Here is a 27938-nt window from a genome sequence, read left to right on the forward strand (position 1 = left end):
GTATCGGTTACATTAATGAATGTTAGTCGCCAAAATTCAGTGGCCAATATTCGTTAATTTTAAGTCAACTTTATATCCAGCGATCACGCTCATTTGGCTATATTCTACAAAATTTTAGCGTTTTCTCTACCTTTCTACCTTTTTAAGCCTGCAAATGATACCACATAGCTATTGATTAGCAATTTTAGGGGTGCTTTAGCCAAAAAAGTTGAAGTTCTATCATCGAGACCTGTTTTGATCATATTTACAAAGAAAGTTGGGCTTGCAAAGTCTTGAGAATCAAGAGGTTGTCCCAGGATTGGTTATACCAATGAAAAACAGCCGCAAAATCGTCAACTTTAGATCCAGTGATCACGCTCATTTGGTTATATTCTATCAACAGCACCAGCCACTTAAAGCCAACATAGCTGCGCATGGTCCTCCTCCATTCCAACCTATCCAAAGTTTTACTCTTTATACCCTTCCAAGAAGTTCCAATTAGACAATCCAATGATGTTCTTAGATAATCTACTACCACTACTACTACTACAACTACTAACGACTCACCGCAACACCAAACACTTGGGGCCAACACAGCTACGCACGCTCCTCCTCAATTCCAATCTATTAAAAGTTTCCATCTTTACACCCTTCCAAGAAGTTCCCATTTCACTTAAATCTTTCCTTACGACATCCTTCCACCCCAACCTGGGACGATCGCCTTTCCATTTAACCCAAGACGGTTGACCGACAAGGAAAATCTTTGCCAGTCAGTAAATCCTTCAGTCGCAGAACGTGCCCTAGCCATCTCAATCTTTCTTTTGTTATAGCCCTAGAAAGCAGGATTGAACCACACTTTTCACACAGCCTACTGTTTGAAATACGGCTAGTCACTCGTGTACCCAAAACAATCCATAGGCAATTTCTCTGGAAAACATCTAGAAAATCTTCCTCTGTTTTTTCGGAGGACCCATGTTTCAGATCCGTATTTGACCACTCTCATCACTGTAGCTTTCAATATTCTAATCTTGGTTCGAAGAGTTATCTTCCTATTCTTTCGAACTTTCTTTCTTTTTTAGACAACTCTTAAGGGAAAATACCACCCTAATTATCTGGTCCAAGGTATGAGCAATAGCAATATAATAAGTGGACAGCATAGTTCAAGGATTATTTGACATACTCTTTTTTAATTAATTACAAAGCTTCAACTTATTTAATTTCAAGACTAGTTTCAGTTATCAATATTTTCAAAGTAAGGATAACCGTCCAGATTAATCAATCAACTTTTACTGACTAGTAATAGAAACTTTTTATAAAAGGTTGTAATCACCGGGTGTCAAACCCATTGCTATCCTGAATACTAGGTAGGAACCTGTAACCATGGAGCTACGTGGTTGGCCAATTCATAAAATATGGCTCAGCGACAAACAAACTAATAATACAACATTGCTAATAATTCTGTTAGTAAAAATTTCCCCAACCCCGAAGTTTAATTCCAATTCATTATAAATGTTATTTCGGGTATATTTACTGATCCACAAATGATCACATAATAATTTTATAAAAACATATATAATCTATAAATTTTTTCTCGAAAAGACTCAATAATTTTTTCTGAATATTGGCATTCTACCACTTTCTGGTGTAAAAAAAAACGACATAAAGAGGTCAAACTTCCGTGTATCTTACTATTTCGGCTGTGAAAATGAAAGGGCGACATGCGCCATTTTTGTGACTCTTCAGGAGAGCCAAAAAACAAAGAAATTGTGTCGGCTGCGGTGCACTCTGAAGGATAAGTCTAATGGAGATAAAGGGAAACATATTCTATACCAATTTTATACTCCTTCAGTGATATTAATTAAATTCCAATACTTCAGTGGTATGGCGTATGTTTAATTTTTCCTAGAGATAAAATAATAATCTTCTGTCAAAAGTATTCAGAGCGAATTCAAAATTGATCCATTTTTTGGCGATGTCTACTTTTTCCTTCACAAAAAAGGAGACATATACCAGGTCCCCACGTTATAGCTCCATAAGATAACCCTCTTCTGTCAAAACTTAGTTTCGACCAAAGTGGAATATTTTGTCTTTTTAATTATTACCCGATTTGTAATACAGTCAGTTAAACTAGTACCTAAACTATTTTTAGACAAATCCTTTGGAAAGAATTAACGAGTCTTCCTTGGCTCTTCGAAGCGCCAACACTTCATAGTCATTCTGGTCACTGTCATGACTGTGGATTCCATTATTTTAAACCTAGATTGCAGACTTACTTTCCTATTATTCCAAATTTTTCTACTGCAAAAAAATGTTTCATATAGATTACGTTTTACTTCTTCATTGCATCCGTCACCTCGTTACCTAATATTACCGATATACCCTCATTTGTCCCTGGTCTAAGCGACTTAGTCTTCTTAATATTAATTTTCAACCCTATTCCCGCATCCTGAATTTTCAAGACCTTCAGCAATTCCTTCCTTTTGCAAACATTTTCATCTAGACCCATCAAATCATGTCCATAGTAAACATCTAGTGGAGTTTTGCCTTTCCATTTCATACTGTGCTCTGTTATAGCCTTTGCCATGTTCCTTAAAAAAGTGCATTAAAAAAAACCATTTAAGCAGGGACTAAACCCTGCTTGAATCCAGATTAAAAAAAAAATCGAATACTAACCTTACTTCCTACCTTAATTACAACATTATTATTTAATTAATTACAACATAATTACAACAGTATTATTTTCGTATATATTGCTAATCATATCAATGTGCTTATCTGGTAAGTGATAGGATACAACCTTCACTACAGCTCTCCTATAGTTGAATCAAATGCCTGTTTATAATCTATAAAACAGAGGACTAAAGGGGATGGATGATTCAGAAATCTCTCAGTTATTAATCTAACAGTAAACATCAAGTCGATGCATCCGCATTAAATAGGAGAGTTTTACTTCACCAATTGATTCCGTGTTCTTCCACTGTCTTTACTGTGCTCCTTAGGACAATGTCCATAAAAATGATTAACACAAATGTGGATAGAACGCAGTCGAAACCAATACGAAATTTTTACGAAATTTACGAAAATTAATACGAAACCAGCTACTAACCTCAATTTCCAATGTTATTCTCGTAAATGGCACTAACCACTTTAATGTATTTATCTAGTATACCACACAAGGATAGAGCCTTCGTTAAAGCTCTTCTATCATTTGAATCAAACGCTTGCTCATAATTTATAAAACTAAAAGGATATATAACTAAATAAACATAAAAAAACATAAATAAAATAAAAAATAAAATAAAATAAAAATAAAAATAAAATAAAAATAAATATAAATAAATAAATAACTAAATAAATAAATTAAATAACTAAATATATATAAAGGATATAAAACTAAAAGATAAAACTAAAAGGGACTAAAAGGGTTTAATGACTTAGATACTTCTCAATTATTAATCTAAGAGCTAAAATTTGGTGGATGCGTTCTCTCCCTTCCTAAAAACTCACTGTTCTTCTCCTAAAACTTTATCAACAGTATCTCTTAGTCTAATAAAAAACTTCGTAATCAGTAATTTGCTTCCTAAAGAAATAAAGCTATTGCAAACAATCGCTCTTGTCACTTTTCTCATCACTAGGTACTTTCCCTTTAACAAAAAATCATATTCATAATCTTCAGTAATTTATCTCTAATTTCGGAAATCTCCATAATTCAAAAACTCATTTAAAACACCAGCAGCAGCTAATTCCTTAGTATTTATCACAGAACTGCCAATCAATTGGCAGTGCTATCTCTTTTCCTTTCTTTTTATCAAAGAGAAAATTAATAGCAGAAAGAAAGAAACGAAAAACAAGCTGTCGACTTTTCTATTTACCGTTTCTGGCATGTTTGACAAAGCAATGTACCCATCGCTAGGTCTAACCAAAGACACTTTATATGTTGGCTTGAATCCTGGCTCATCTAAACAAGGGAACGCTCTTCGGGCATATGTCGGCTGAAATTTTGACGTGGCAATCGCACTAAAAGTAAAAATAATATTAAATAATTAAATCTACTTTATAAAGACCTTCGGTTGGCAAAGCCGTATTCAGGGGAAGACTACCGGGTTTGAATCCCCCCCCCCACAATTTTCTGACCGACTCTTAAAAGCATAACAAAAATGCACATAAGCAAATTGTTTATATGCGACAGAAAATGGCTTCAATGACTTACAAGATCTATTCAAGCATATAATATATATACATATATATATATATATATATATATATATATATATATATATATATATATATATATATATATATGTATATATATATATATATATATATATATATATATATATATATATATATATATATATATATATATATATATATATATATATATGACAACCATCATAAACAATGTATATTAAGCCAAAAAAAGAAAAAGTCTTGAAGAAGAATCTCTTAGCAACACAAAATAAGCAAACCTACACAAATTTAAATCCAAGAAGAATACCTGATATTTAAAAGTATGTTTAGTTCTTCGTAGGACGGATACAGAATGAATGTTAGAGGGAGCACAAATATAAATTTGGCTCTACCTCCGGTATTTTTAGCCCCTTCAACACCGTAATTGGTTCAACTTCCGACCTTTTTGGGGGACAAATGCCCTTTAAACCACCGACTGGATCTGTCCTTGGTTCTTCATAGTCAAATTCTTCAGGGTTATTTTGTGTTTTGCCTAAATTCTCAGGTATTGTGCAGCTTATCCAGTGTATACGGTTGTATAGAGCCAAAATAGTATTTATAGACATTCAAAACATCAGTAGAAAAGTAAAATTTTGGCGGTAGTTTTCGTGTTAACATAGAACCCATTCAAAAGGAGTTACAATCGTCTAAAATGCTTGGAGGTATATTTCATTTGATATCTGGCTTTTTACATAAAATGTAGCTTTATCATGTATTTCTTAAATCGTCTACTAAACACCACTACAGAGGTGCCGAACAAACTTTTTGAAAAATAATCGAGTGAATGGATTCTAAAAACAAAACGATCATTAAGGTAAAACTTCTTTAACTTTTGTTTGTTAAAAAATTAGAAACTATACAACTGCATCGATTGCAAAACATCACATGCGAACATAAGATTTTCACTGGAAAAGAATAAAATTTTAACAAGTTCAATCATCTTTCCATCTTCTTTTTCATAATATTTAAATTAAAAAAACAAGTTTTTTTTAATTCAAAGTAAGGAGCGACATTAAAACTTAAAGCGAGCAGAAATTTCCCCGTATATGAAAGGGGCTGTTCCCTCTTCAACGCCTTGCTCTTTGCACTAAAGTTTGACTCTTTCTCTCAACTCTACTTTTTAAAACAGCAAAAACTTTAGCGTAAAGAGCAGGGCGTTGAAGAGGGAACAGCCCCTTTCATATACGGGGTAATTTCTGCTCGTTTTAATGTCGCTCCTTACTTTCAGTTAAAAAATTTTTTTTATTTAATTTCTGAACGTTTATAGTTAATCTATGTTTTGATTTCGGTTCTCCGCAGATGAATAATTAAAGCGATATTTGCATATTTATTTATTTGGCTAGATGGCTTTCCCGTAGTTTTGATCGAACGATTTTGAGAAAAAGGGAGGGGGAGGAGGCCCAGTTGCCCTCCAATTTTTTGGGTACTTAAAAAGGCAACTAGAACTTTTAATTTCTTACGATCGTTTTCATTAGTAAAAGATATACGTAACTTTCGAATTAGCTTACGTAACAAACTTCTATATTCGTATGTTTTTATTACGTATATGAGAGGGTTCGCCCACTCGTCAATACCTCGCTCTTTACACTAAAGCTTAAATTTTTTCCCATGAATCACAAAGGCCGTAGAATAGATAGTTCAAGTTACTAAAAATACTTTAGCGTAAAGAGTGTAGTATTAGGAGGACGTGGACCCCTTATATGCGTAAAATTTTCTGTTCATTTTAAGTTATAATGCTACTCCTTACTTTCAGCTGAAAAAACTTCTTCATATTTATTTTTTCATTGTTTTTTTTTTTTAAATAATGCTAGAAAATGCTGCGCCCCCTTCATGGAAATCTTTTCCCCCATGACAAATTCCTCCATGTAAAGTTTCCCCCACGCAACCCCCTCTTCCCAACCCCTCCTCCCAACCAAAAAATCCCCCCGAAAACGTCTATACATTTCCCAATAACCATTACTATATGGAAACACTGGTCAAAGTTTGTAACTTGCAGCTCCTCCCACGGGGACTGTGGGAGAGTAAGTCGTCCCCAAAGACATAGTTATAAGGTTTTTCGACTATGCTGAATAAAACGGCTATCTCAGAATTTTGATCCGACGACTTTGGAAAAAATGAGCGTGGGAGGGGGCCTAGGTGCCCTCCAATTTTTTGGTCACATAAAAAGGGTAACACAACTTTCACTTCCGTTCGAATGAGTCCTCTCGCAAAATTCTAGGACTACTGGGTCGATACGATCACCCCTGGGAAAAAAAAGAAAAAAAAAACAAACAAACAAACAAATAAACACGCATCCGTGATTTGTCTTCTGGCAAAAAATACAAAATTCCACATTTTTGTAGATAGGAGCTTGGAACTTGTACAGTAGGGTTCTCTGATACGCTGAATCTCAGGGTGTGATTTTCGTTAAGATTCTATGACTTTTAGGGGGTTTTCCCCCCTATTTTCTAAAATAGGGCAAATTTTCTCAGGCTCGTAACTTTTGATAAGTAAAATTAAACTTGATGAAACTTATATATTTAAAATCAGCATTAAAATGCGATTCTTTTGATGTAACTATTGGTATCAAAATTCCGTTTTTTAGAGTTTTGGTAACTATTGAGCCTGGTTACAGTTCGTTACCACGAACTGTTTGATATTTACAGCGCTACCAACAGCGCTTTTTTTTTTTTTTTTTTTTTTTTTTTTTTTTTTTTTTTTTTTTTTTTTTTTTTTTTTTTTTTAGTCTAGCATAGTTTAGTTTGCCTTTTAATCATGTATATTGCTAATTACCATATCTGTACAAACCCTTGCATTGTAACTAGATAGTTACGGCTACAAGGGGAGCAAGCCCCTGCAACAGGCGACAAATTTGTCGGGGACAATGTTGCTTCATAAGATGAGGAAGGGCTACCGACTATATACTTAAATAGGCCTGTTTATTCTCAGTAAAGGAGGTGGTAAACCTCAAAATAGCCCGAAAAACTACACTCGAAGACTATATGTAAGGTCAGAGTTACCCGTTGACAAAAATTTAATCGGAGGAGTGATATGTTTTTCGTTTTTAGTGAAAATGTACAAAAACAAGTGTTTTATAATTTAGAGGGGGGCAATTTAGTTGTTTTTTCAATATTTCTCAATAAGAACTCTAAAAAAAGGTGATTTTCAAAATGCAATGGAGGTGGCAGAAAAAATTAAGGATGGGAAACGCCCCAATCCCCTCCAATTGGCATTGCATTAAAGGGACATTTTTAGCTGACAGGGGCCAGGCTCCAGTAGTACCTTAAGATATCTTTTTCCTGATTTTGATATGTCTACAGGTCAATGCAAGAGTATTATATGTTCCACTTAACTATGTTTCATTGTGTGGCAAACACTGATTGTTTTTTAAATTGGCCTGCAAAATGGTATTTGTCATAGAAATGGTAAAGACGCCATCCCATAGTATTTACGCTAATCACTGCTCAACTACACACTCCCAAAGTCCCTCAAACCAGAGAAACCTTTTATGGCATTGAAATCAGAAAAAAATGGAGGCCAGGTAAGTAGAGAACTGGATAGGGAAGCCTGTTCAGTACCAAGTTAATTACAGTGGTTTTCAAAATTTTTCCAATAGAAACTTAAAAATTTTTTTCTTTAATATTATATCATTTCTTATATTTGAAATCTAAAATTTTATTTTCAAGAAAAAATAATGGCACTATGCCTTAAAGCGGCAATGTACTTATTCCCCTTTCTGAAGAAATCCAAATACCAAGACCCTGCCTTTCACACGAAACATATCTATCTACTTTAATTTAAGGGGGGGGAATTAACTATAGAAAAGTTATTTTATTTTTTTACCTGCCATAAAATAAGCAAAAACCATGATTCTTTTTTCGAATACCACTTTTCAGGGGGGAGGGTTCGCCCCTTCCCTTCTCCCAAAATTGGCCTTTTAAAGAAAGTGTCACTCCCTTTACCGTCCTGAGAGCCAAACTAGTAGCTAGGTAATAAAATAAACGAAGAAGGAATTTTTTTTTAAACATATATCGGTCAGCAGTATAAGCTAAACAATGGCTGCCAAGTTTTCATTATGAAGTCCAAGCACACAACAGTAATTTATTCAACTAGACTTGATCCTCCTCTTTTATTGTGAATTCGATTTCACTTTCATTCAAAGCAAAAAACAAACAAACATCGAGCAGCAATTAAAATGTAATTTCCTTATTATATTCGTCTTATTATCTTATTATCTAATTATCTTATTGTCTTATCATATATTCTTATTATATTATATTGAATATATTTATCTTATTAACTTCAGCATTAACAATGGATTCTTTTTCTAATGAAAGAGACTAGAAAGAACAAGATTGAAACACATGAATTTGCTAAGTTAATTTTACTTTTAAGTTAAGTTAATTTTAAGTTAAGTTAGATTTTTCTAAGTTAACTTAATTAAGTTAATTTTACTGATACCCAACAGCACGCTTGAAAATACATATTTTACTCTGAATGCGTTCCATAGTAAATATTAAGTAATATCAAAAAGAGGAAGTAACAAAAAAGGAAATGATGGAACGGATATAATACATAAACGAAAATAGGAAATAAAAAATATCCTAAACAGGAATTGATATCGAAAAAGGAAACAAAAACAAAAACGAATTGACCCTAAACGGATTGACAGGGTCGCCACCCGGTGATAAAAATTACTAGCTTTTAGTGATTATTTGGTTGATGTAGTGATTTTCTTCAATAGCCTAGTGATTTATGTGCTGATTTAGTGGTATTTTAAGGCAAAACAAAAAATTACAAGAAATAGTAATAAATCACTAGGGGTGGGAACCCTGCTGATAGATTAGTTTTGATCACCCTACACCTAGTTTGTCGCCGTTATCAGTAATTGCAAGATATTTAGAGCCGCTTTCAATTTTCCCCTTTTCTCAAGAGAATTTCTGAGCAAAAATAGAGCACTTTTCCGGTATCATTTGTGCGAAATTGAGGCCGAAATCTGTGTTGTATTTAAATTCTCAGAAGTTCAGTCCAATTTGAAACATTTCGGCGTTAGTTACAGCCACACGAAGTTTAACTGCACTCAAGTAAAACGGGGCGACCATTCAAACCACCACTATCTACCAGTTCGAACTTCAATATCCTTCCAATGGGCTAACAACCTTCTTAAATAAACACTGGCGAAACCAGGGGAGCTGGGGGGACCCTGTCCCCCTAAGATTTTTTCTGGCGCCCTCTTTCCCTGTGTTTTTTCTTTTTTCGCCTTTTTTAAAATAAATTTATCAATTTGGTCAACTATTGGAGCCTTTGTCACACTCCCCCCCCCCAAGATTTTGCTCATTGTTTGTCACTTTACCTCCTCTCCGCAAGATTTTACTCTAGATCCGTCACTGTAAATAAACATAGAAATGGAGAAAGAAGGGGGAAACTGGAGTTTCTGGAATGTTTTATGTTGATGCACACGGTAAATTCATAATTCATTTTACTCGTATTGTCGAAAGCATCGCACAAAAAAACCATTTAAGACAACAGCCCAATTTTCTAACGTAAGAAACAAAAAAGAAAGAGCTTACCGTTTTTCTCCTTTGTCGTTGGTATATTCACTCTTATACAGGCCAACAATCCCATTCTTTAAGTTACCATTAAATTTCAAATTAACTGTATATTTTCCGGTTGGGATTTCTGTCGAAAACTCTATAACCCAAAATTCATTTGGTGTATACTCAAAGGCTCTACTAATTGGCGGGAAATACGTACTATCATCATCAGATACTACAATAGTCTCAGTTATTTCCAACAACTTAGTATGAATCAGAATATATGTTCTTGGTGACTGTACATCAAGTTGAATGGAAACATAGCCACTGAATAGGTCAGTTTCTAAATTTGGGTGGAGATAAACATCATAATGGATTGGTATTACATCCCCAGGTAATCGGTATTCTTTCTCCCATGGTTCTGTTGGCGCCATTGTGGTGGCTACGGTACTTCCTTCTGTGCCTGTAGGAGGGGTGTCTGCATCAGTATAAACTACATATTTATTCAAAGCAACGCCAAGACCTGTGCAAATAAGAGATAAAGCGGCGACAAGAGACACGAGAACAAGTGTTGTTCTTTGGACTTCAATGTGCGAGCCCATTTTAACGACTGACTCGAATTAATGACTAGCGCATAGAAAGAGAGCTAAATTATGTAAACGTAGCTGGTTTTATAGCCTAAAATAAATACTGCAAGAGTAAACAAAACAGAAATACTGTTTAAGTGTTCTCTGAATGTCAAAGAAAGCAAAAAAAAGACTTTTCCACAAATCCTAGATTTGAATGCCGTTTTCAAGAAATGCAATTCATTGCAAAATTGAGCTAGGAAATATTTAGAAAATTCCAATTGGATTTTAATATAACATTGGGCAGGTATCAAAAGGCCGTATCTCCATAATTGCAAATTTCCAGAAGAGCAAAAAAAAACTTTTTTATTCCCCCCTTCGATAACCGTAAAACCAAAATAGGTACTTGTGTATTAGCCAGTTCACACTCGAGAAGTGAAGTTAGGTAAATCCTGATGAAATATACCAAAATAAGATGAAAATATAACACTTTAGTAAAAAAAATTATGGAAACTACAACAACGGATTAAGGGAGGGGGGCCGCTCAATGCGCATAATATTAAATACCTAGCATAACCTAACCCAACCAAAATACCATCTCTATATATTAAATATTTAATGAAAATATACCTAAAACGTAGATTTCAACTGAGCCTAAGCTAATCTTCTTCGAATAATGAGAGGTATAAACCGATTATTGTCTGATTTGCAGATCCAAATTCTTGAGTGTGTACTGGATAATGCACAAGTACTCAAAAACAGATTGACAAAAACAGATCCTTATTAAATAAGGATTTAAAGGAAATGGGAACTTCCTGGGAGGGTGTAAAGAGGGAGGCTTTAAATAGATTAGGTTGGAGGAGGAGCGTGCGTAGCTGTGTTGGCCTCAGGCGGCTTGGTGCTGCAGTGAGTTATTAGTAGTAGTAGTAGTAATAGCCTATATATCCATATGTTTTTGTTTTATGGTTATTAGAAGAGAAATAAAAGGGTTATTAGGGATTTTTTGCTCTATGAAAATTTATAATTACGGAAATACGACATTTTGATACCCGACTGACAATAAATTACTCGGTGAAAAGAAAGGGTTTTTTTTTAACCTTTTTCGTAAAACAACTTCAATTTCACTTGATTTTGTTTAGCCAACTTTCCTGTATACTTATAAGGACAAATTATTCTATACTATTGCGAACCAAATTTAAAAATATTTAGCAGCGATCACTTTTCTTCAGCAAAATTTATTAGAGCTATTTTTGACGTCATTCATATGAAATGTGTTTCCAAAATTAGGACCCTAAACTAATTTCCCCAAAGTGGTGACCAACGTAGGTCATAGTTTCACTACATAAAATGGTAATATGGAAATTTAAAAAATATAAATAATATAGAGCGTTTTCGAGAAAAAATTGATAGATATATACAGTTATTGCCTGTTTAATAATGTAGACGTGAAAGCCCATTTTAGTGACGGACTCGAATTATTGCCTAGACGCATAGTTAGATAATTAAATATAACTGGTAATTAATTATAAATATGGATAATAGAAAATAATATAATAGAAAAAATAATATAATAGAAGATAATAGAAAATACAGATAATAGAAAATAGTTAGATAATTAAATATATAGCTGGTTTTACAGCCTCAAGCAAATATTGCAGGCGTAGACATAGTAAAAAAATGTTGTATATATTTTTCTCTGAATGTCAAAGAAAGTAACAGAATAAATTATTCTTATAATATTAATTTATAATATTATATTAATATTAATATTAATCTATAATAATATAATTAATATATATTATTAATTATATATTAATAATTAATAATATTAATCTATAATATAATTAATAGTAATCTTACAATAATATTAATAAAATCATTCTTACAGCCGCCGTTTTCAAGAACAAACATAAATCGTTTCCAACTGATATTGCCTTTAATTAAATTTAATTTTGTTGAAAGAAGTATCGCTACTTTTGGAAGAGGTGTCACATTAGTCAATTACACTGCATGCTCGCAGCGTAATATCATTTTCAAATTTTGACGCACAATAATTATGATTCTTCCTAAAGATTAAGATAAATTTTAAATGCATTGGAATATTTGTGGAAAGGTCGGTAAATTTAGAGGCGGGTCCAGGGGTAAGGTGAAACCACTACTCAATGCTTTTCTTTATGTTCTTATGTTCTTTATGTTCTTTATATACTCTAAGGTGAAACCGCTGCTCGACACCTTTCTTTGTGTTCATATGTTCTTTATGTTTCTTTATGTTCTTTATGTACCCTAAGGTGAAACCACTACTCGATGCCTTTCTTTGTGTTCTTATGTTCTTTATGCTTCTTTATGTTCTTTATGCACTCTAAGGTGAAACGATTACTAGATGCCTTTCTTTATGTTCTTTTCAAAATTGCTTCCCTAGCGAATCCTACTTAAAGCCATTAAGTAGATCCAAAAGTGACTCCTAATTCCAACGATTCCCCAGATGGTTCCATTGAAACCAATTTGTCGTTTATGTTTAGTAAAGAATTCAGCAAACGCTTTATAACATAGAATACATTCCGCATCACCAGATGACAAACAACAACGAAACTTATTATTAAAGACTATATATGGGACCCTCAGAGGGTGGGGTGCATTGTCAGCGAAGCAACTATGACGCTAAAGTTTGACTCTTTCTCTTAACTCTACTTCTTAAAACAGTAAAAAACTTTAGCGTAAAGACCGGGGCGTTGAGGAGGAAAAGCCCCTTTCATATACGGAGTATTTCTGTTCGTTTTAATTTTAATGTCGCTCCTTACCTTCATTTAAAAAAACTTGTTTTTTTATTTAATTTCTGGACGTTTTTTAATTAATGCATGTTTTGATCTTGGCTCTCCGCACATAAATAATTAAAACGAAATTTGAATATTATTTTTTTTTTTGGCTAAATGGCTTTCTCATAGTTTTAATCGGAAGATTTTGAGATAAAAGGAGAGAGGGAGGAAGCCTAGTTGCCCTCCAATTTTTGGATTACTTAAAAAAGCAAATAGAATTTTTAAATTTTTTTACGAACATTTTCATTAGTAAAAAATAGACGTAATTTACGAATTAATTTACGTAACGAACTTCTATATTCGTATGTTTTTATTGCGTATATGAGGGAGTTCACCCCTCGTCGAGACCTCGCTCTTTACACTAAAGCTTAAATTCTGTCCCAGTTCCTTAAGAATGACCCTTGAATCACAAAGGCCGTAGAATAAATAGTTGAAATTACTAAAAATACTTTAGCGTAAAGAGCGAGGTATTACGAGGAGGTAAACCCCTCATATATGCAATAATTTCTGCTCATTTTAAGTTTTAATGCTGCTCCTCACTTTCAGTAGAAAAAAACTTTTCATATTGATTTTTCATTGATTTTTTAAATAATGCTAAAAAATCCTGCGCCCCCTTCATTGAAAGTCTCTTCCCCCATGAGAAGTTTCTCCATGGAAAAGATCCTCCATCGTAACCCCCCACCTCAACTCTCCCTCCCCAACCATAAAAATCCCCCTGAAAACGTCGGTACACTTCCCAGTAACCATTACTATATGTAAACACAGCTCAAAGTTTGTAACTTGCAACCCCGCCCATGGGGACTGCGGGGGATTAAGTCGTCCCCAAAGACATAGTTATTGGGTTTTTCGACTATGGTGAATAAAATGGCTATCACACAATTTTGATCCGGTGACTTAGGGAAAAAATGAGCGTGGGAGGGGGCCTAGGTACCCTCCAATTTTTTGGTCACTTAAAAATGGCACTAGAACTTTTTTCTAGGACCACTGGGTCGGTAGGGTCAAAAGCCCTGGAAAAAAAAAAAAAAAAAACAAATAAACACGCATCCGTGATTTGTCTTCTGGCAAAAAATGCGAAATTCCACATTTTTGTAGATAGGAGCTTGAAACTTCTACAATTAGGTTTTCTGATACGCTGAATCTAATGGTGTGATTTTCGTTAAGATTGTATAACTTGTAGGGGTGTTTTCCCCTATTTTCTAAAATGAGGCAAATTTTCTCAGGCTCGTAGCTTTTGATAGGTAAGACTAATCTTGATAAAAGTTATATATTTAAAATCAGCATTAAAATGCAATTTTTTTTTATGTAACTATTGGAATCAAAATTCCATTTTTTAGAGTTTCGGTTACTATTGAGCCGGGTCGCTCCTTACTACAGTTCGTTACCACGAACTGTTTGAAACTAGTCAAAGTTTGTAACTTGCAGCCCATCCCACGGGGACTGAGGGAGTTTGTCCCCTCGTTAATACCTTTCTCTTTACACTCAAGCTTAAATTTTGGCCCAATTCTTTAATGATGTCCTCTGAATCAGAAAGGCCGTAGAATAAATAGTTGAAATTATTTAAAAATACTTTAGCATAAACAGCGAGGTATTTAGGAGGAGAAGAGCCCCTCATATGCGTAATAAGCTCTGTTCGTTTCAATTTTTAATGCTGCTCCTTACTTTCGGTTGAAAAATTTTTTCATATTTATTTTTTCATTGTTTTTTTATAATAACGCTAGAAAATCCTGCGCCCCCTTCATTGAATTTCTCTTCCCCAAAGACATATTCGTCCAGGGAGAGATCCTCCCACATAGCCCCCTACCCTAACCCCCCTCCAACCAAATAAATCCCCCTGAAAACGTCTCCACACATCCCAATAACCATTACTGTATGTAAACACTGTTCAAAGTCTAGGCTCCTAGGGGGCCTAGGTGCCCTCCAATTTTTTTGATCACTTAAAAAGGGCACTAGAACTTTTCATTTCCGTTAAAATTAGACCTCTTACGACATTCTAGGGCCAATTGGTCGATACGATGACCCCTGAAAAAAAAAAACACACACACACACACACGCACCCGTGATCGGTCTTCTGGCAAAAAATACGAAGTTCCACATTTTTGTCGATAGGAGCTTGAAACTTTCACAATAGGGTTCTCTGATACGCTGATTGCGCTGGTGTGATTTCGTTAAGATTCTATGACTTTTGGGGGGTGTTTCCCCTATTTTCCAAAATAAGACAAATTTTCTCAGGCTCGTAGCTTTTGATGAGTAAGACTAAATTCCATGAAAGTTATATATCTAAAATCAGCATAAAAATTCAATTCTTTTAATGTATCTTTTAGTATCAAAATTCCGTTTTTTAGAGTTTCGTTTACTATTGGGCCGGGTCACTCCTTACTACGGTTCGTTACCACGACCTGTTTGAAAACATCAACAACGAAAAGGAGAAAATTACCACGTTAATCAACATTACAGAAAAAAAATGGAAAAAAAAAACTTAGAATAAATACATAGATAGATAGATAAGATAAGATTTATTGCAAAAAGTCTGCGGGCCTTTCAGTACTTTTCATATACAACTCTCAATTTAATTTTATTATTTAAAAGGGACATTTTTTCTTGTCTAACTTTTTATTTTGATTCCATTTCGTTCAAACACATAAAAAATTGATTCCTAAATAAAACTTTAAAATGAAGATTGGTGATTTTTGAAGTAATCTGATTAGTTTGTTGGATCAATATTCTGAACTGACAAATCAATAAATGATTTACCAACTGATTTTCCATCATCAAACCGTTCATGGTAACGAACTGTAAGTAAGAAGCGACATGGCTCAATAGTAGCCAAAACTTTAAAAAACGGAATTTTGATATCAATAGATAGATAAAAAGAAAGGAAAGGTCTGTAGGTCGTGTAATTTGCTAATTTTATACGTATAGTATTTGTTATTGGGAAGTGCACAGACTTTTTTCGGGAGAGGGGGGTATTTTCCACGGGGATAATTTTCCTTGGGGAAGGAAGTTTCCGGGGGTGACCTTTCCAAGGTTAGTTTCAAACTGGGAGAATTTGCCCGAATTCCCTAACGAAAATCTTATTATTTGCTGTACTTTCTCATTGCTGACTCAACTTTACATGTGATGTTCAGGGCAATTGTCCGAGGGGTTATTTTTGCCAGGTTAGAATTGTCTATAATATCTTTTCGCAGGGGGGTGGGACTTTTCACGGGAGAGTTTCTCAATGGGGGAATTCCCCAGAGGGAATTTTCTGCGGGAGCAACTTTCTACTAGAGGCGGGGAGGATATTTCCGGGAAGAATTTTCCACGAAGGAGGGGATTTCCGGCACGATTTTAAAAGCAATTAGAAATTTATATCTTTTACAAATGAAAGTGTGCTAAGAAAAAAATTTCAGCCGGAATTGTCTGCAAGAAATTTTCAGGAGGGGGGATTTTCAGCTAGAATGGAAAAGTCTAGGGGGAATTTTCTTGGTGGGCGGGAGGGAGGTATGTATTTTACGCGGGAAGAACTTTCCATGGAGCGATTTTTCATAAGGGAAAGGAATTCTCCATAGAGGGAGAGCCAGATTTCTTGACATTATTTAAAAACGATCAGAAATTAAAATAAAAGAAAAGGTTTTTCAACTGAAAGTAAGGAGCAGCATCAAAACTTAAAACGAACAGAAATTATTACGTAACGTATATGAGGGTGGTTGATCCATCCATAATACTTTACTCTTGACGCTGAAGTTTTTTTTTAAGAACTTCTAAAAAAAGCTTACTGATCTAATTAAACGGTCCCTGTGTTTCAGGAATCGTTCTTAAACAATTAGGACCATGAATCAAACTTTAGCATAAAGTCCGAGGCATTGAGGACGGGGCAATCGCCCTTATATACGTAATAAAATCTTTTCAACAGAACTTTTTTAACGTTTTTTAATCCTGACACAAACAGTATTTTTTTTTTAATTTTTATACCTTCTGAAGTTAACCCGAAAAATAAAACTTTATATCAATCCCAAAAGATAATATCTATGCTCTTCGACAACCTGGATACACTTACAATATTTTTATTTATTTAAATCGTAATAGCAGAAATAGTAATAGTAGCATCCCCTAAAGTTTCAACTTAATATTCCCCGTTGTTGTCGATATATTGCTGAGGTGTTATATTGGCAACCATAGTTTTTAAGACAACTAATGGCAATTTCTAAATTTCTATCAGATTCATTTCGGGAAAATATGAGGCATGGGGGGAGGGGATATCCACCCTTTGATCACTCTGAATCTTAAAAAGGGCACTATAACTTCTGATTACCAATTCAATGAGCCCATCCGAAGTTTATACGATCACCTTTTCTATATAAATCGTATATGCCCCTAGGGCATAACTTACAACCCTTGGCCTGAGGGCTGTGTGTGAGGGGAGGAGTGTCATTATCAAAGACATGATTTCCTGACATTTCAACTATCTCGAAAAAAAATGGCTTTCTCAATAATTGGAATGTATATGGGGAAATGGGGGGGGGCAAGGGAGGGGTGTTAGTTGTCCTCTAATCAGTTTCAACTATCAAAAGGGCACAAGCCTTTTCAATTTCCAATCGAATTAGCCCTTTTCGAAGTTTCTACGGCAACTCCTTCGATATTAAGTGCCCTAGTCTAAAACCAAAAAACCAACAAAAAATAACTAAATAAATAAATAATACATTGTGCCCAAATCGCTCTTTACTTAGGCAGCGCTACCTCGCCGCCTATGAAATGCATATCAAGGTCATTTCTAAAAAAAATAAATTCTGGTTCTTTGTCTTTAAAAAGAAAACTTCAAACATCATGAATCAATACAACCAGGTTTGTTTCCTAAACTTTTTGTCTTCATTGAGGTTCTCTTGGCAATTTCTGTGCACCCAGCAATTTTTGCGTGGGTCAGCAAAAAAGAGCAAATTTTTGTGTTCGTTTTTTTTGCGCAAAAATCGTTCATGATAACGAACTGTAGTAAGGAGCGACCCGGCTCAAAAGAAACAGAAACTATAAAAAAGAGATTTTTACAACAATAGTTACATCAACGATCTTAACGAACGATCATAGGCAGCGCTACCGCACCACCTATGAAATGCATATCAAGGTCATTTCTAAAAAAATAAATTCTGGTTATTTGTCTTTAAAAAGAAAACTTCAAACATCATGAATCAATACAACCAGGTTTGTTTCCTAAACTTTTTGTCTTCATTGAGGTTCTCTTGGCAAATTCTGTGCACCCAGCAATTTTTGCGTGGGTCAGCAAAAAAGAGCAAATTTTTGCGTTCGTTTTTTTTTGCGCAAAAATCGTTCATGATAACGAACTGTAGTAAGGAGCGACCCGGCTCAAAAGAAACAGAAACTATAAAAAAGAGATTTTTACAACAATAGTGACATCAACGATCTTAACGAACGATCATAGGCAGCGCTACCGCACCACCTATGAAATGCATATCAAGGTCATTTCTAAAAAAAATTAAATAAAAAAAAAATAATTTTTTTAGCTGAAAGTAAGGAGTGACATTAAAACTTAAAACGAACAGAAATTACTCCGTATATGAAATGGGTTGTCCCCTCCGCAATCCCTCGCTCTTTACGCTAAAGCTTTTAATTGGTTTAAAAAGTAGAATTGTGGCAAAGAGTCAAACTTTAGCGTAAAGAGCGAGGGATTGCGAAGGGGACAACCCATTTCATATACGGAGTAATTTCTGTTCGTTTTAAGTTTTAATGTCGCTCCTTACTTTCAGCTAAAAAAAATTAGTTTTTTTTCTTATTTAATTTCTGAACGTTTTTGAATTAATGCATGTTTGGTTTTGGCTCTCCGCACATAAATTATTAAAATGAAATTTGTATATTAATTCTTTTTTTGGCTAAATGGCTTTCTCTTAGTTTTGATCAGACGATTTTGAGAAATAAGGGGTGGAGAAGGAGGCCTAGTTGCCCTCCAATTTTTCGGTTACTTAAAAAGGCAACTAGAACTTTTAATTTTTAACGAACGTTTTTATTAATAAAAAATATACGTAACTTAAGAATTAACTTACGTAACAAACTTTCATAACCTTATATTTTTATTATGTATACGAGGGGGTTTGTACCCTCGTTAATACCTCGCTCTTTATACTAAATCGTAAGTTTTGTCAAATTCTTTAAGAATGACCCCTGAATCAGAAAGGCCGTAGAATAAATAGTTGAAATTACTAAAAATACTTTAGCATAAAGAGCAAGGTATTTATCTCCTCCTAAATACCTCGCTCTTTATGCTAAAGTATTTTTAGAACCCCTCATATGCGTAATAATCTCTGTTCGTTTTAAGTTTCAATGCTACTTCTTCCTTTCATTTGAAAAAACGTTTTCATGCTTATTTTTCATTGTTTTCTTATAGTAATGCTAGAGAATCCTGCGCCCTTTTCATTGAATTTTTCTTCCCCCATGACAGATTCCTCCAAGGAAAGATCCTCCAACATAGCCCCCTCTCCTCAGCCCCACCCCCAAACAAAATAAAATCCCCCTGAAAACGTCTGTACACTTCCCAATAATCATTACTATATGTAAACACTGGTCAAAGTTTGTAACTTGCTGCCCCTCCCCCAGGGATTTTGGGGGAGTAAGTCATCCCCAAAGACATAGTTATTATGATTTTCGACTATGCTGAACAAAATGGCTATCTCAAAATTTTGATCCGTTGACTTTGGGAAAAAAGAGCGTGGGAGGGAGCCTAGATGCCCTCCAATTTTTTTGGTCGCTTAAAAAGGGCTCTAGAACTTTTCATTTCCGTTAGAATGAGCCCTCTTGCGACATTCTAGGACCACTTGGTCGATACGATGACCCCTGGAAAAAAAAAACAACAAACAAATAAACACGCACCCGTGATTTGTCTTCAGGCAAAAAATACAAAATTCCACATTTTTGTAGATAGGAGCTTGAAACTTCTACAGTAGGGTTCTCTGATACGCTGAATATTATGGTGTCATTTTCGTTAAGATTCTTCGACTTTTAGGGGGTGTTTCCCCCTATTTTCCTAAATAAGGCAAATTTTCTCAGGCTCGTTACTTTTGATGGGTAAGACTAAACTTGATGAAACTTATATATTTAAAATCAGCATTAAAATGCGATTCCTTTGATGTAGCTATTGATATCAAAATTCAATTTTTTAGAGTTTTGGTTACTATTGAGCCGGGTCGCTCCTTACTACAGTTCGTTGCCACGAACTGTTTGATAAATTCTGGTTCTTTGTCTTTAAAAAGAAAACTTCAAACATCATGAATCAATACAACCAGGTTTATTTCCTACACTTGTTGTCTTCATTGAGGTTCTCTTAGCAATTTCTGTGCACCCAGCAATTTTTGCGTGGGTCAGCAAATAAGAGCAAATTTTTGCGTTCGTTTTTTTGCAAAAAATCGTTCGTGATAACGAACTTAGTAAGGAGCAACCCGGCTCAAAAGAAACCGAAACTCTAAAAAAGGGATTTTTACAACAATAGTTACATCAACGATCGTAACGAACGATCATAGGCAACGCTACCGCACCACCTATGAAATGCATATCAAGGTCATTTCTAAAAAAATAAATTCTGGTTCTTTGTCTTTAAAAAGAAAACTTCAAACATCATGAATCAATACAACCAGGTTTGTTTCCTAAACTTTTTGTCTTCATTGAGGTTCTCTTGGCAATTTCTGTGCACCCAGCAATTTTTGCGTGGGTCAGCAAAAAAGAGCAAATTTTTGCGTTCGTTTTTTTTGCGCAAAAATCGTTCATGATAACGAACTGTAGTAAGGAGCGACCCGGCTCAAAAGAAACAGAAACTCTAAAAAAGAGATTTTTATAACAATAGTTACATCAACGATCATAACGAACGATCATAGGCAGCGCTACCGCACCACCTATGAAATGCATATCAAGGTCATTTCTAAAAAAAAATTCTTGTTCTTTGTCTTTAAAAAGAAAATTTCAAACATCATGAATCAATACAACCAGGTTTGTTTCCTATACTTGTTGTCTTCATTGAGGTTCTCTTGGCAATTTCTGTGCACCCAGCAATTTCTGCGTGGGTCAGCAAATATGAGCAAATTTTTGCGTTCGTTTTTTTTGCAAAAAATCGTTCGTGATAACGAACTGTAGTAAGGAGCAACCCGGCTCAAAAGAAACCGAAGCTCTAAAAAAGGGATTTTTACAACAATAGTTACATCAACGATCATAACGAACGATCATAGGCAGCGCTACCGCACCACCTATGAAATGCATATCAAGGTCATTTCTAAAAAAAATAAATTCTGGTTCTTTGTCTTTAAAAAGAAAACTTCAAACATCATGAATCAATACAACCAGGTTTGTTTACTATGCTTGTTGTCTTCATTGAGGTTCTCTTGGCAATTTCTGTGCACCCAGCAATTTTTGCGTGGGTCAGCAAATAAGAGCAAATTTTTGCGTTCGTTTTTTTGCAAAAAATCGTTCGTGATAACGAACTGTAGTAAGGAGCAACCCGGCTCAAAAGAAACCGAAACTCTAAAAAAGGGATTTTTACAACAAAAGTTACATCAACGATCATAACGAACGATCATAGGCAGGGCTACCGCACCACCTATGAAATGCATAAAATTCTGGTTCTTTGTCTTTTAAAAGAAAACTTCAAACATCGTGAATCAATACAACCAGGTTTGTTTCCTAAACTTTTTGTCTACATTGAGGTTCTCTTGGCAATTTCTGTGCACCCAGCAATTTTAGCGTGGGTCAGCAAAAAAGAGCAAATTTTTGCGTTCGTTTTTTTGCGCAAAAATCGTTCGTGATAACGAAGCAAATTTTTGTGCCACAAATTAGTAAAACCAGAGTTGTCAATGAATATTCATTGTCACAATAGATATCACCCTGACATTTTCAAGCCGATAGGAGAAAAATGATGTTTGGCCCATTTTAGGGTGCCGCAAATCAACGAAATTCAACTTTTGTCTAAGTATTTTCTACTTTAAAGCTTGTTTTGCCAAGTATACATGGTTAGAAGCTACAAGCCGATCAAAGGCCAGATTTGGGCATATTTTGGTCGTTACTAATCAATTCAGTCAAATTTCTCCATATTTTTTGTCTGTTATTTTCAAGCTAATCAGAGAGAAACTAAATTATTTTGGATATTCTTGTGTAACAAATTGATGCAATCAATTTTTTTTTACTTTTTTGTCTCCATTCACAAGTCCAAGAGAGGTTCTTTGATTATGAACAAAAGGGCCTCCCTTTATCCAGTCTATATTCTCTCTAAGTTTAAGCCAATTAGAAAGAACAAAGTTTGCTTACCCATTTTCAGTTTTCACATGTTTAAACCAACAAACTTCAGACCAAGAGAGGTTCTTTGATTATGACCAAAAGGGCCTCCCTTTATCCAGTCTATATTCTCTCTAAGTTTAGGCCAATTAGAAAGAACAAAGTTTGCTTACCCATTTTCAGTTTTCACATGTTTAAACCAACAAACTTCAGACCAAGAGAGGTTCTTTGATTATGACCAAAAGGGCCTCCCTTTATCCAGACTATATTCTCTCTAAGTTTAAGCCAATTAGAAAGAACAAAGTTTGCTTACGCATTTTCAGTTTTCACATGTTTAAACCAACAAAAATTTTTTTTTGATTCTTCAAAAAATTCAAAATTTTTTCTTTTAAAAAATGAAAATAGTCTGGATTTTAAGATTTACAGAAAACCTACTAACAATAACAGATTTTTGTCGTTTTTCTCCGGTCATGCTCGCCAAGTAAAAATTGGTTTAATCATATCCTTAACTGACCGCATTTTTAGAATTTGCTCTCCGAAATTCATTGAGGAGGAATTATTGCTGTTAAAAGAGATTTTAATAAGTAACCATTATCCGGGTTGGTTAACTGACCAGACTTTTTCGAAAAGAAGGAAAAAATTTCTAGAATTTTCTGACGATATTCTGGAAACAACAGAAAAGAAAGATATTTTTGTTCTCTACCATATGTTCCAGGGTTGAGTGAAAAACTTAAAAGAATTTTACAAAATAATGGCTTAAAGGTAGCTTTAAGAGGTAGTAATACTTTGGCTAGTTTTTTGAGTTCTGGAAAGGATCGAACTTCCGTAGAGCAACAAAGTGGGGTTTATAAAATCCAATGTACTTGTGGAAGCTCTTATGTGGGACGTACTAACCAGAATTTAAAAATGAGATTGCTAAAACATCATAATTCTATTTCATCGTCTTTAAAGCAAAATAGCAAACCTGAAGATTTCATGTCAGCCCTTTCGGAACATATCTATAATTTTCCAAATCATTTTATTTTGTTTGAAAATGTTTCTTTGATTTCTAGGGACCAAGGTTTAAAGCAAATTTTCAGGGAAACAATCGAAATAAAAAATTTTTATTCAAGAATAATTCCATAAACAGAGATACAGGTGAAATTAGATTGAATTCAATTTATGATAATTTAATAAGGTCAAATAAAGTAAATATCACCTCACCTAAGAGCTATGACCTCTGTCCACGTAATATGTCAGATAAATCTAATGAACCGGAACCGAAAAGGTCAAAAAGATTTGCTTCCACTGTTGCATTGAAAAAAAATAAGAGCAGTAAACAATATGTAATTAGTTTATTTGGTATAAATTTTGTTTATTTTTACTCATGTCTTTTAGTTTTACTGCTGAGGATGAACACTGTATATGTGTTCGAAATATCCAGTTAAATAATTTATATCTGTTCACTGTCAATTAAAAGGTTTCATCCCTATTTTGAACAGTTTTACTTTCGTCATGGAAAGACAGTGTGGTCTTCGAAGTTATATAAATACATTTAATTATAATATATATTAAAATAAAATATTATAAGTTAAGAAATAAATTTTTATCTTTTTAGATTTTTCTGGATTTATTAAAAGCCCACCATGTATACTCCCCTACGGGGGAGTTATCACTTCATTCTGGATTTCTATGATACTACAAAAGCCAATAGCTCATATGGTATTTGTGACGAGGTCGGAAGAGCCACGAACAAAGAGCTTATATGGCATGAGCTCTAGCAAAATCCTAAGAATCGTTGATTTAAAAGGAAAATCAGAGACTTAATGCCGGTCGGGATTTAAAATAAGAGCTCTGAGACACGAGGTCCTTCTAAATATCAAAATCCATTAAGATTTGATCACCCACTCGTAAATAAAAATACCGCATTTTTCTAATTTTTCCTTTCCCTTCGGCCTTCCAGATGGTCGAATCGGGTAAAACGACTTTATCAAGTCAATTTATGCAGGTCCCTGACACGCCTGCCAATTTCCATCGTCCTAGCACGGCCAGAAGCACCGAACTCGCCAAAGCAAAGCACTGGACCCCCCTAACTCTCCCAAAGAGAGCAGATCCAGTACGGTTACGTCAATCACGTATCTACGATATTTGATTATTCTACCCACCAAGTTCCATCCGGATGTCTCCACTCTAAGCGTCTTCTAAGATTCCTGGTTTCCCCCTCAAACTCCCCCAAATTTCACCAGATCTGTTCAGGATTTAAAATAGGAGCTCTGAGACATGAGTTCCTTCTAAATATCAAATTTTATTAAGATCCTGTCACCCGTTCTTAAGTTAAAAATACCTCAATTTTTCTAATTTTTCCTAACTAGCACCCCCCCCCCAACTCCCCAAAAGAGAGCAGATTCAGTTCGGTTATGTCAATCAAGTATCTAGGACTTGTGCTTATTCTACCCACCAAGTTTCATCCCGATCTCTCCACTCTAAACGTTTTCCAAGATTTCTTGTTTCCCCTCCAACTCCCCCAATATCACCGGATACGGTCAGGATTTAAAAAATAGGTCTGAGACACGAGGTCCTTCTAAATATCAAATTTCATTAAGATCCGATCACAGATTCGTAAGTTGAAAACCCCTCATTTTTTTCAACTTTTCCTCTCCCTCCAGCCCCCCAGATGGTCGAATCAGGGAAGACTATTATCAAGCCAATTTATGCAGGTCCCAGAGACGCCTACCAATTTTCATCGTCCTAGCACGTCCGGAAGCACCGAACTCGCCAAAGCACTGGAAATCCCCCCCCCCAACTCCACCAAAGAGAGCGGATCCGTCCCAATTATGTCAATCATGTATCTAGAACTTGTGCTTATTCTTCCAATCACGTTTCATCCCGATCTCTTCGCTCTAAGCGTTTTCCAAAATTTCCGGTTTCCAAGATTTCTGTTTCCCCCTCTAGCCCCCTATGTCACCGGATCCGATTCGAATTGAAAATGGAGCATCTGAGACATAAGATGTTTCTATATATCAAGTTCCATTAAGATCCGATCACCCATTCGTAAGATAAAGATACCTAAAGTTTCGCGTTATCCAAGATTTCCGGTTTCCCTCTCCAACTTCAATGTCACCGAATCTGGTCGGGATATAAAATAAGAGCTCTGAAGCACAAGATCCTTCTACATATCAAATTTCATTAAGATCTGATCACCCGTTCGTAAGTTACAAATACCTCATTTTTTCTAGTTTTTCCGAATTACCCCCAACTCCCCCAAAAAGAGCGGATCCAGTCCCGTTATGTCAGTCACGTATCTTGGACCTGTGTTTATTCTTCCCACCAAGTTTCATCTTGATCTCTCCACTCTAAGCCTTTTCCAAGATTTCTGCCCCTCCCCACTCCCCCCAATGATATTAGATCCGGTCGGAATTTAAAATAAGAGATCTGAATTACTAGGTCTTTCGAAATACGAAATTTCATTAAGATCCGATCACTCCTTCCCACTCTCAGCGTTTTCCAAGATTTTAGGTTTCCCCCTGCAAATCCCCCCAATGTCACCGGATCCAGTCGGAATTTACAAAAAGAGCTCTGAGACACGATATCCTTCTAAATATCAAATTTTATTCAGATCCGACCACTGGTTCGTTAGTTAAAAATAACCACCAAGCACACAATGACAATTATTACCAATAGACCAATCACAACCAATGGACTTTTCAATTTTGAATCCTGAATAATCTAGGTAGCTTGGTCTGATGTAGTTACAGCCCAATAAGTGTTAGAAAAAACAACATGACTTCAAGATAAGCAAAAGGAAAACGTTACTCTGTTATCCCAACAAAGAAAAGACAATTTTTTCAAGTAACTGGCCTTATAAATGATAAATATGGACTTCAATTTTGGAAAGTCAACAGCTATTGCTGCAAATAAGCTCAATGAATTTCTTGTAACTGCATAAAGATTACCAGCTCTGTCAATGGGCAAAGTCCCAAAACTTCCAGATAACCTCCATGACTACCCAAAAATCTACAAAAAAAAAAATTGAGAAAAACATAAAATTCTTGGCAAGCCAGCTTAACTCCTTTAGATTGCTAGTAGATCCAATGAAGGCTTTTCCAAAGTAGCCTGTGAATCCCATTACTAACATATATGTAATACTATTACTCAGACTAGCAAATACTCTGGCCTAAGCAAGGCTGGATATTTAGCCTTACCCTAATGCCAAAAAAAATAATCTCATTTTTCGAATTATTTTAATTTTCTTAGAAATTTATTATTTTTTTATTTACTTTTTTTACTTTTTAGAAATTATTTTACAGGTGTCTGTCCTATAACAATAACCCCAATTTTTAGTAATAAAGAACAAACAATTTCTCATCGAATAGCTTAAAGCTAGAATTATCTCTCTTATATGGATGATAGACAACGTAGACACCTTGCTTGCATCTCTACATCACAGTACCTTGGAGGGACATCTCCTTGATAAGTCTCCAAAAGGATTGGATTTACCAGGAACATGTTCAAACCGTATTACAATTGACTCAAAAGCTGGTATACAATACACTACTGTTGTCTGCAGCAACTCATTGCAGACAGGTTTAGAAAAGGCCGGGCAAAATTTTGTGTTCGTTTGATATATTTGTATCGTTTATTACATATTTTGTATTGTTTTTGAAATTAAACAAGTAGTGTCTTTGCTAAAACAGTAGCAAAATCTTCATTACAACTTGCAGAAAACTGTGCTATTGAAGACTAAGGGCAGGCCTATGCCACCTTTAACTTCTAGCATTTATTATCCCCCTAGACACTCTGGATTCAGACCCTCTCTTGCTCCCTTCCTCAAAATGCTGAAATTATCCCTATTCCTACAATTGATTTGCTATTTAATTGCAACTGGCAAAATTACCCTCCCTCCCCCTGATACTTAGATATAGTCATAGGCTATATAGGAATGAGTACTTTTTTAAAAATTGGTATTAGTTGTCATTATGAAAAAACAGCTGATGAAAAATGAGTAAAAATAAAAACAAGAGCTAAGAGCTCATATGGCACTTGTGACGAGGTCAGAACAGCCAAAAGCCAAGAGCTCAAATGGTATGAGCTCTAGCAAAATTCTAAGAATCAATAGATTGCTTTAAAAGGAAAATCAGAGGCTTAATGCCGGTCGGGATTTAAAATAAGAGCTCTGAGTCACGAGGTCCTTCTAGATATGAAAATTCATTAAGATCTGATTGCCCACTTGTAAGTTAAAAATACCACAATTTTTCTAATTTATCTTCTCCCTTCAGCCCTCCCCCCGGATGGTCGATTTGTACAGCTCCTTGACACGCCTACCAATTTTCATCATCCTAGCACGTTCAGAAGCACGAAACTCGCCGAAGCGCTGAACCCCACCACCTAAATCCCCCAAAGAGAGCAGATCAAGTCCGGTTACGTCAATCACGTATCTGCGATATTTATAATCATTTTCCAAGATTTCCGATTGCCCCCTTCAACTCCCCTCAATGTCAACAGATTTGGTCGGGATTTGAAATAACAGCTCTGAGACATGATTTCCTTCAAAATATCAAATTTCATTAAGATCCAGTCACCCGTTCTTAAGTTAAAAATACCCCAATTTCTCTATTTTTTCC

The 27938-nt window shown here is 35.0% G+C and overlaps 1 protein-coding gene across 3 annotated transcripts in view; it reads right to left on the minus strand.

The window, feature by feature from the left end:
• LOC136035967 (glutamyl aminopeptidase-like) overlaps positions 1 to 27938 on the minus strand; it is a gene marked incomplete at its 3' end in the record, with an annotated part of 124519 nt that overhangs the window by 85542 nt on the left and 11039 nt on the right. The window contains 3 exon segments of one of the 3 annotated variants that reach the window (XM_065717862.1): positions 3852 to 3996; positions 9759 to 10185; positions 23542 to 23633. In XM_065717862.1, coding sequence (XP_065573934.1) covers positions 3852 to 3996; positions 9759 to 10156 — 543 coding nt within the window. 3 annotated transcript variants of the gene reach the window in all.

This window comes from Artemia franciscana, chromosome 15 (assembly GCF_032884065.1).
Source record: "Artemia franciscana chromosome 15, ASM3288406v1, whole genome shotgun sequence".
Lineage (NCBI taxonomy): Eukaryota > Metazoa > Arthropoda > Branchiopoda > Anostraca > Artemiidae > Artemia > Artemia franciscana.